General features: G+C 38.4%; 1 protein-coding gene across 5 annotated transcripts in view; it reads right to left on the bottom strand.

Annotated features, from left to right (window-relative positions):
- Window positions 1-1,523: 1,523 nt before the first annotated feature.
- The window catches only part of Babo (TGF-beta receptor type-1 babo), a 42,797-nt gene continuing 33,653 nt past the window's right edge, over window positions 1,524-10,667 (bottom strand). For 2 of the 5 annotated variants that reach the window (XM_076375582.1, XM_076375580.1), the window contains 4 exons: window positions 10,403-10,636; window positions 9,429-9,769; window positions 8,980-9,219; window positions 1,524-8,705 (listed from right to left, as the gene is read on the bottom strand). In XM_076375582.1, coding sequence (XP_076231697.1) covers window positions 8,583-8,705; window positions 8,980-9,219; window positions 9,429-9,769; window positions 10,403-10,636 — 938 coding nt within the window. In that variant the 3' untranslated portion in view covers window positions 1,524-8,582. Of the gene's footprint in view, window positions 8,706-8,937; window positions 9,220-9,428; window positions 9,770-10,402; window positions 10,637-10,667 lie in introns of all 5 variants that reach the window. The other 3 variants (XM_076375578.1, XM_076375579.1, XM_076375581.1) reach the window with 3 other exon arrangements.

The following is a 10,667-nucleotide window of genomic DNA, read 5'->3' as shown; positions in this document are numbered from 1 at the left end:
TGGATCTGAATTCAATTGAATCCAATTAAGATTTCTCACAATTGTCTTCCATTTGTGTGTCTTGTGCTTAGTAGTTCTAAGTTTAGACATTAAGATTTGTATAAAGGGAGATTGATGGAACTTTGATTCTATCTATCTCCCTGTGGGCCTTCAGCACAGTAACCTTCCCATGGTGAGACCTGGGTCGGTTCTGTCCGAACTAATGGCTGTTCATTTTGTTTAGATGTAAGAATAGATAGATAGGCTTTGCGTGTTTATTTTTTCGTTCTTTCGAATGTCTATGATTTCTCTTTTATTCTTGGGGAGGTTCCCTGCACCACTGATCGTAATAGATAATAATTCGGAGTTGTATTAAAAGATACATATCATTTTGTTGTATAATATAAGGAAAGAGTCGTATATATGTCCGAAACATACAACATTTTAATCAATTTTGCGACAATACATAAGAAAATAGTAAAAGACTTACCTTTGGGATGATTTGTACACTTCAGCGTCATTTCGTTTGAACAGAGCTGCGCGCGCAGTTTCGAGAATCTGAAGAATATCGTCCAAGCTTTGATAATATCGAATCTTACTTGCTCAAGGTTTTCTATCGCCCATTTTCTACATCAAACACAAAATACAATAAAAATCAAGTATATAACATACTATCTATATTTCGTTAATACACAGTATTAAATTCTGCATGAAATGTCAAAAACGCTATTAGGGTCTACTATGAATCTAACCTCCCTCCCCCCATCCCTCCCTCATCTGACGCCACAGTCATATAAAAAGATAGAAAATTTAGAAAAATAAATGATACATCAACTACACTTTATTATAAAAGGCGTAAACATGTAAATAGCGTTCAAATTTGGTTACAGCTATGTACATTTACTAAAGTAAAAAGAATATTGTGTAAAACGTATCGGCGCGGGTAATTGAGCAATTGAGGTGCGAGGAGCACAAACGTTTCAAAGAAGCATTAATCATTAGAATTTATAAAATTGAGACAAATTTTCTATTAAATGTATAAAACTATGTTACAATTAACCATACATACCTTAATAAATAGTCGAGCACCGCTGGGAACAAGATTAAATATGTTTAACATAACGAGAAATACACACGTCTAATCCTTAGCTTGTCCAAAGACGGAATGACGTCGCGCGCAATTTGAACAAATCAAAATGGCTACCTAGTTCGGCAATTATAGCGGGAAAAGTACGTAAATACAAACTTGACGCTATACCTTTCTCATTGTTAGTAAATAATTCTTTTTATTCTATCCTTAACAGCATCTATCGTTCTTAATAAATATTCGTAACTATTGGACAAGATTTCTTTAGAGTTCTAGTTTTATTATATTCGAAAATAATATATGAGTTAATAAATAAATTAGTGGTACTTGAAATACGATGATTTCTAAAACTTAAATAAACAAAGGAGTAACGGAGTAAAGGATAAAGAAACCTGACTTATTTAAAGGACTGTGTGTGAAATTATGCATAAATGTACATAGCAATAATGCAGGCAACTGTTAAAGTAAATTTAATTTATTCGAGCCAATTATTTCTCAGACCTCTATGGCGTTTATTAGTAGGGTCTGCTTGGACACGCAATGCTAGAAGCTCGAATCTCACGTGAGTCGCTACAATGACTTTACAAACAGTCCTGTAAAACACTTGACACGATTGTTTTTAAAAAAAGCTCTGTTGCTCACAAGATTGTAAAAAAGACATCGCGTTAGGTTGACAATTGATTACCTCTGAACACGACTGTTGCGTGATGAGCTTCAAGAATTTCGTGACCCCAATAATTACAAATCAAATGTTATTTAATAATTAATAACATTAGGTACGTATATCTATTAACAGTATTAAGATTCACCCACACCATCAGGCACGTTTCGTCAAATATAAATGATCAAATAAATCACTGAATTCTTTCCCTAAATTTAATTCCTAAGTATTACTTTATTTTTATGATGTGTTGCTATTTTTATAAGATGCACATACTACAGGACAATACAATAAATTTGTTACTGAAGGAAATTTTATATATCAAAAATTTTTTAGCTTTACTAACGAAATTGAGAAAAAATAATAATACGAAACCTCGATTATCTAATAGGTTCTACTTGCATTCTGCAAAAGATTCAATCGTTCAGTCGATATGATAATGTACATGATAAAAAATAATTACAGTTTTAAATATTACATAAAAAAGACCGAGACGTAACGTGCCTGTTACAAACATACGTTACATGTAACTAAAAAAACAACACCATCCACCAATCCACCCATTCGTCGTTACGAAAATTACAAGTGCTCATTCTATTGTATGTAAATCGTCGATAAACATTTACATCGGTATGTACAGGGTATTATACATTGAGGAAGAAAAACGGGAAACGGAAAACCGCAACTACAATGACAGACGAATAATAAAATAATGATAATATTACCGTTATTAATAATGATGGATAGGTAGTCGTTTTAAAAAGCGATATGTCCAAAGAAAGAACAGAAGGTTCTGTTTACAATCAGCTTGAGTCTTACGTATATTCGCTGTTTCTCGTTGAAACAAAAAGATGTTTAACTCTCCTATAGATCAATGAGGGATGAAATTCATGCACACACAGGAAAGAAATAAAACAAAAGATAAAATTGACGAAGTGTGAGAAAGATGTATAATACGTACGGCAGTCACTGTTGACAAATCTCAGAATAAAATTCTACATAATTGTGTTAAATGTTGTGCTCTTAAAACATTAAAAAAAATCTCAAAATATTGTTCGAATCTCTCCCGCAATGATTCAAATTCTTAAAGAGAAGATGATGTAAAAAGACCGCTAAAATCTTGTGTAAACGTCGATAAACCATTACAATAAATTTACGTTCGCAAAGCATACCTCGATTTCATTCAAACAAACCCAATTAGAAGGGAATACAATTTTACAACTGTAGCATTCAGCGATTATTGATTAATCTATAATATTGTTACGTAACATAATTGTAAAAGTCGCGAGTAGAACCGTTATATCATTCTAACGACAGTATAGTAAACTCTTAAAATTACAGTTAACATTTTAAAATGTGTTTTTAACACACTGATCGACACATCGACTCTTACAGTAATGATTAAAAATTCAACATTCTAAAAAGTGATATTAAAAGTACACGAGTACAGTTTAAAAAAAAAACTAAAACTATAACTTTTACTTCGTCAACCAATGTACAAAGATTTTAACAAATCCTAAACAAAAATCAACGCACGATCATTTTCTAAAAGCCTAAAAATAGTTCGCAAAAATTCGACTTGTCGATCACCGCGCTGATCTCGCGTTAAAACGATATAACAATCCCAAGTTTCCACAGCTATGTTTATAAATATTTCTCCTGTCACCGGTATTCGTAACACTGGTATACAACATAAAAATCAATCGCTGTTTTTTTCTCTTTTCTATTTTTTTTAACTAAAAGCAAACGATGCAAACGCATCGTTCCCGAAGGTACAAGTTTCTCAATGTCTATATAGACGTATATACGCAACGTCTTGCTTCACGCCTTTTATTGTTACATCTTTCTCTCTTTTTCTTTTGTACAAGTGGGGCTTATTATGGTAAGGGAGCAAAGAAGAGCTTTAGGGGGATGAAATATATTATTTGGCAGTTCGGCATTCGGCATTCGATATGAGTCAGACTGTTCAGTGTTTCGAAACCCAGCTGACGACAATGGTCCTCCGACCTCGGCTGAACGGTACCGACTGTCAGAGATCGGAGTAACGCGCGCTCTGTCGCATGGAAACATGACGGCGGTAGATATGATGTCACTCGCGATGAAAAAATATCTTTTCTGCATGAATTGCACAAAACGGATAAGAAATGAACTATTTTCTCGAGACTCTTTCATCAAATGAATGCTATTCTCTTATCCATAATAAAATGACTAACGTAGAAGTGTTGCAGGTATCTGAAAATTTCAAATGCTTGGTCCTTAACTAGAATTGAAATACAATTGAGATCGCAATTTTTCTGAACAGAGGACAACTCCTCAGACTAATATCTCGAAATTTTCATATTTCTCAGGTACTTGAACGTTCACTCAGGCGAGCCCAGACTTTTCAAATACCTGGGTTTTACCTCGGGTTGTACTGAAATTCGAATTGAAATTTTCAAGGTACCTACGTTTCAATTATTCTGAAATTCTCCGGACTCAGACCTTAATACGTATCAGCGAGAATGGCGCATCAAAGATATTTTTTCTCGGATGAATGTGTAAATGTAATTAGCGTGTAGATGTATGCTTGTGAGAATAGTCTGTATATTATCATTACTGGTCTCTCGCTTTAGTTAACATTCGATCTGTTATTGGCACAAAATTGTACTAGTAATATGGAAACACCTGCGGGACACGATCGCCGATGAAGTTCCACGCTGGGTGCCTATTTTAAAATTAACCCCTTCGATGCTACAACCTCGACCCCCTTGCATTGCACGTACTAACTGAATGTGTATAATGACCCATAGCACCCAAAGGATTAAACTGATTACCATCAACAGAACACCCGTGAAACTGCATCCACGTAGTAACTATATCGTATTTACGTATAAATTAACCTACATCGTAATAGGAATGTACAAGAAAAACGCTCGGGAAAAGACAACTTCCCCAGACGAAGCGTTGATATATCCCTTGAAAACACCCACGACCGTGTACGTGGTAGTACCCTGTCGCGGTCAACTATTTAGTTTCTCAATTATTTAATCGTTACCCTACTAGTTGAACATTAGATCGCTCAGTCTTTTGGTGAATTGCAGAGTCTGCGATATCGCGACACGCGAACGTGGACATCTCTGATCGGTGACATACATACAACGAATCACGTGGAATCTCATCGGTATTGCCGAGGGAAAAGGAACAGATACGTCGACAGACGCGTTTCTGCGTTTCAAAGATTCGATACTATATCAGTTGGATCGTATATACCCGTATAATCGGTGCTCCGATTGAACTATTAAAGGGGCTCGTGCAGCTGGGTTTCGAGCGATTCGAGCGTTTAGAAAACGGAAGAGAAAAATTAGTAGAACGTCCCCAGGGGACGTCGCTTGGTAAAAAACAATATAAAAATACAATTATGTGTTCGAAGGACCCTCCGTTCCTTTATATAGTAATAATTGTAAGTTCGCAGACTTTTACGTTGACTATTGGATGACAAAGATTTTCTCTTCTCTCCTTCCTAATTTCTTTTTTATTACACGATCTTGTTTGTGTTCAACTTGTTCTTTAAATATGATCTTTCGTTCATCATGATCGCTTATCATCCTCGAAATCTACCTTCTTTTTTCGTGATATACGGTCTACATCTCATCGAGGAAGTTATCCACTTATTGTATAATATTACTGATTTGATGGGCCGTCTTTGGGGCTGCTAGAGGAGCCGCCGAAAACGACCGAGTTTCGCAGAGAGACATACCATACGAATTCTCGCATTCTCGATACTCCATGACAAGTAAAACGCACGCAACTCTTTTCTATGATTGCTTTTCGTCACGCGAAACCGCGACGAGATATACGCGCTTAACTACGAGCATTCGCGGGCGTTTATCCTCGGAAACGCTTGAAAAATTAAACCGAAAGTATAAAATATCACTCGCGTGGGGAAAAAGAGGATCGAAGATCGCGAATACTTGAAGAGCAGCGCGCATTCGAAGCTTCCCATTATCCATCTTAACTCGAATTCCTTTCTCTTTTTTTTCCCTTTCATCCTTGAAAAATTTCCCGAAAATATAGTTTTTCTCCAATGTTTTTTTTTCTTTTTATCAATTCACTTTTATCTCTTTTCTCTCTCGCTTAATCTTTTTTTTTTTTTTTTTTTTAACTCTGTTTCACTTCCTTTCAGTCATAGTTCAGTCTGTCTTCCGCACACTCTCATTTCTCAGTTTCTCTCTCCCTCGCTCTCCACTCCTTTCACGCAATACTGTACAATCATTCTTGAGCTTAGCACCCTTCAATTTCAGCCTTCCTGTGTTACAAAGGAAACACGCTCCGAAAGTCCCGCTTACGTTGTCATGACGCACCTCGCCTTCGACATCGTGCATTACATGATAACACGCAAAAATATTTCGTCTTGAGCAAAACATCTAGGTATGTTTACTAGACTAAGAATATATCATAGACGCGGTTGATCAAACGAAACCGGAAGTCGCGGGAAAAAGTTCGTTGTGTAAGAACCTTGAGTATAGAAAAACTTAGCATCGTCGAAAAGGAAACACACGAGATTGCGTTTTCCCGTTCAAAATTAACGTTTTAAAAAAGTGTTCCAGTCGGTATAAAATCTTAGTTCGTTTTTCATTTAAAAAGAAAAAAAGATTCAGTGTCTAAACTTTCTGGTCAACGACGACCATAAATTGCTCGACATTTCTATCTACCCTGTATGTATTAACAGAATCGATCGAATCGATTCTACGATCGCAATAAACGAGAAACCAAAGGTATGCATTTCTCTTGTAACACGGTGTATGGTATATACTCCCAAAAAAAGAATTCAGTCTCTGCACGCACCGGTAAAGTAACGAATCTACGTCGTAAAAAACCAGGGAAGGAAACGAAGAGGAGAATTACATTACTGTTATCTCAACATGGAGGCCTTTTCCCGTATATAGACTTACTTCAATGTACGAAAGCAAAGTTGCGTGGCAGAGCGAAATTGCCGGGACGTCGATTCATTCGGTCGAGCGGCAATTAATAATCATGTACCTTCATAACTATTAATTAATTCTCTCTGTAACCTCTTATAGAATAAATTAACGTACGGTTAATCGAATCGTTTAGCCCGCCAACGAATATACATAATTATACTTGCGTACGTGTCTGTGTTATATATTAATATACGTTATCAGTGGGTGAGGATCATTGCGTTCGGATATCGCAGGTAACGCCACTTCGCTCGTCACAGAAGATTCTGTGATGATCCGTAACTGCACATTAAAAGCGGTCGTACAGATCTTACAAAAGTTTCCTAAGTATATTTAAGCAGAATAGACTTTTGTAGGATCTGTTATGGACCTTTGTAAAATTAACAAAGGTAACCTGACTACAGCAAGAACGCAGTTGCTATATCTATAAAGTCGACTCGTACTGATTCTGTTGAACTCAGGCTTGTTACAGTACTTTTGTAAGTTCTACAAGAGACTTCAATAAGTTCAGCTTAACCTTTTTTCCATGTGTAAGATGCACACTCTCAACAGCAACATAAGCACTTCTTTCGTAACTGAGCAGGCCAGGTTCTGAAATTCACTCTCCATTAAGAAACGAGACGCGGGCACTGCATCTGAGAGGCACATCCCGATATAAGACGATCTACTGCGGTTATTCTATGCAGATAACAACTGAGGCGAGTAGTAGTTTACTAAGGCATATACGCTACACTAGAAAGCGACACGATGGCTCCTCCATCTTTGCAGCTTCGTATAGAAGATGTACAGAGTGATGTTTCAAAGGAGGAGGTACCAGGAAGAGAACAATCCGCGAATGATGCTTCCTCCTTTCGAAAGAGTGCACCTTCATGATCGCAAACTTTAAGAAGTGGGTTCAGGCGTGAGCAGAAAGGTGTTAGCGCTAATGCAATGGTCAGCGTGGGTGAACCCGAAGATCAGGAGTTGGTAGTCGTAAACGGGATGAAATGGATGGATGTAGGTATAGACACCCACCATTACCACGATATAATGAAGACGAACCGAGATTTGATGTTTTATGTGCTTTTCCGCGGAGCCAATCAGACCGACTGACATCTTCTAAGTTCCCAACAATATATACGGGATACTTAGGTGGTGAAAGGCGGTAAATTTAACTGGAGAGAGCTCAAACTACGGGTCGCTTCGACGAGCTTTGATGTCCTAGCCCAGTGGGGTGAAGTACGCGTGGGCGAAAAGAAATGACGACCATGACCGCCGTCGTATACCTTTATAAGACGCTATGGGTGGTGGCATTATACAGCCATATACTTCGTTACCTTATCGTTACTATTAATAAATATACAGCGGTAGCGTGACACGTGACCAGGCACGATCGTATTCGATTAACCGAACAGGTTCATTACATACCTCTCAACTTGACTCGCTCGATCGATGAATCAACGAAGCGGCGGCTCATTATTTCCATCTGGAAGATCTCTGCCGACCCTGTCCATGTTTCTCTCAGTCACTGCTCTTTCATAACGCTTCCAAATAAGATACTTCTTCGAAATCCCTGACTAAAACACCTCTCACTTACGCATATACAATTAGTTCTCGCTACCTCGTACAGTTCTGATCCTACTCGAAATTAGGGTACAACAAAGTCAACACGATAGTAAAGGAACGTCGTCTCGATTCTCGCAACCAGTCTTTATACCAGTTAGGCTCTCTGCTTTCCTCTATAGATTTCCCATTTTCGACCAGTGTTCTGCGCGCGCGTACTAACACGGCACTTCAAGTTTTATTGCGATAAAAGTGTTACGGTACGTCGAGTGACCACGTGTGTGCCTCGAGCACTCTCCCATTTTCTTCGTTATCTCGACGCCCAGAGGAAACCTGCCATCGAGAGTGTTTCTTCTTACTTGAAGCCCTCCATCGCGCCGTAATTCGCAAGGGATTTTTTAATCCTGAGAGCTGTTAGTCTAGCTGCCGCGTTGTGGTACCAACACTCCTTCATCACCTTCGACATCACTTGTAATGCCTGCACAAATTGAATAGAAAAATTGTTAGAAAAATTTATATCAAAAGTTCTACTAATAGCTAGGGATACCCCTAGGAACTTCTAGGGACTTCTTATTACTTTCTATTCTGTTATCTAATGTGAACTAGTCCTTTTAGTCTTTATCTACATTTAATATGCTGGCTTTTTTACTGTTATATTATTCTTATTATGTATTAAATTTCCAGCAAATACTTTGTATTCTTCTACTAACTGTATTTCTAGTAGCCATAACGACTAAGGTTGTTGCACGTACATCGATCGACTGCCATCGATTCGGTATCGACGGCCTTTGTCTGTCGGTGCACACTACTTTGCGCATCTCCTCGATCGTCGGATCAGAAGGCACCAAGTCGTAAAACGGTAACTGATATTCGTCGTGGATTCCGCCAACGTTGCATCGCCTGGCGATCTCCCAGAGAATCAACCCAAGGGCGTACACGTCAGCCCTCTTGAAGGAATCAAAGTGGTTCATGTTTATCGTCTCCTCGAGAACCTGAAAGCAGAAGCAACGATACTCAGGAACTATCATCTCTCTAGCCAACGAACTTTCTCCGAACCGAGAGGGCTTCGAAACGCTGCGCACTGCGCGAGGATCGCCTCTTCCCTCTCTTCCCCTCCGCGAAATCGAACGTGTTAATCCCTCCCCATTGCTTCTTACGATCGACCCAGAATAGTAAATCTGGCATTTTATATTTAAATTACCTCGGGTGCCATGTACCGCTTGGTGCCGACCCGATTATTGAGCTGGATATCGACGGTGTCTGTAATCACGTCATGCCTGACGGCCAATCCAAGATCACCGATGGCGCATGTACCATTCGTCTTCACCAGGATATTCTTCGACTTCAGATCCCTGTGAGCGATGGCTGGCTTCCCTTGCGTGCCGACGATCTCCATGTGAAGATGCGCTAGGCCAGTGGCGATCGACAGGGCCATTCTGATCATACCGTTCGTATCCACGGTTGACCTGTTCAAATAATCGAACAGCGAGCCCTTCTCGTGGTAATCCGTGATAAGCCACAGCTGAGTCCACGTGCCATTATCTGAGAAATGATGAAAAAATTAATGCGACTCTTCTTGGATTTTACCTGAGTTGTGTCGCGTTTTCCTCTTAAACTAGAACAGCCTTGCTGTTTGCATTCTTCATTGAGTATCTGTAGCGTCGTCAGTTATGTTAATGTTGAGAATTGTGATGGTAATGATTTACACGACTATGGAAATTGTAGTTACTTATCAGACTCTACAGGTATGGATCAAGTAATACGTAGGCAGTGAATGATTGAAGAGTCTCTGTCATGTAGATTGCACGAGACTTTGATATTTTGATTTTTTAAGGATTTGAATATTTGAATACTTGAAAATTTGAATATTTGAAAATTTTAAAATTTTAAAATTTGAATATTTGAATATTTGAATATTTGAATATTTGAATATTTGAATATTTGAATATTTGAATATTTGAATATTTGAATATTTGAATATTTGAATATTTGAATATTTGAATATTTGAATATTTGAATATTTGAAAATACTAAAATTTGGAAACCATCAAATTTCTCAAGAAACTAACGAATAGCTTTAGGTACCTATCGTACCCATAGGAAGCTCTCTTTACCAAACTATTTCAAATGTAATTTACCGTAAAGATTACAACACCTTTCTATCTTCATACACACCTTTGTTATCGGCAGCAATGAACCCAAGGATATTATCGTGCCTCAGCATCACCGTCTGATAAATTTCGGCCTCCCTGAACCAAGATCGCTCTTCGCGCGAGCTGAAGATCTTGACAGCAACATTCTCACCCCTCCAACAACCACGCCAGACCTCGCCAAAGCGACCTTTTCCGATCGTCTCCACGAGCTGAATCTGGCGGGCTATGCTCCGCTGTACCAGAAGCGGCAGGCCTACTTGAGAGAGGATGGGCATTGAAGAACACGA

The sequence above is a fragment of the Calliopsis andreniformis genome, chromosome 3 (genome assembly GCF_051401765.1).
Source record: "Calliopsis andreniformis isolate RMS-2024a chromosome 3, iyCalAndr_principal, whole genome shotgun sequence".
Lineage (NCBI taxonomy): Eukaryota > Metazoa > Arthropoda > Insecta > Hymenoptera > Andrenidae > Calliopsis > Calliopsis andreniformis.
The sequence above is the reverse complement of the archived record's forward strand: the minus strand, read 5'-3'. Positions and strand labels throughout refer to the sequence as shown.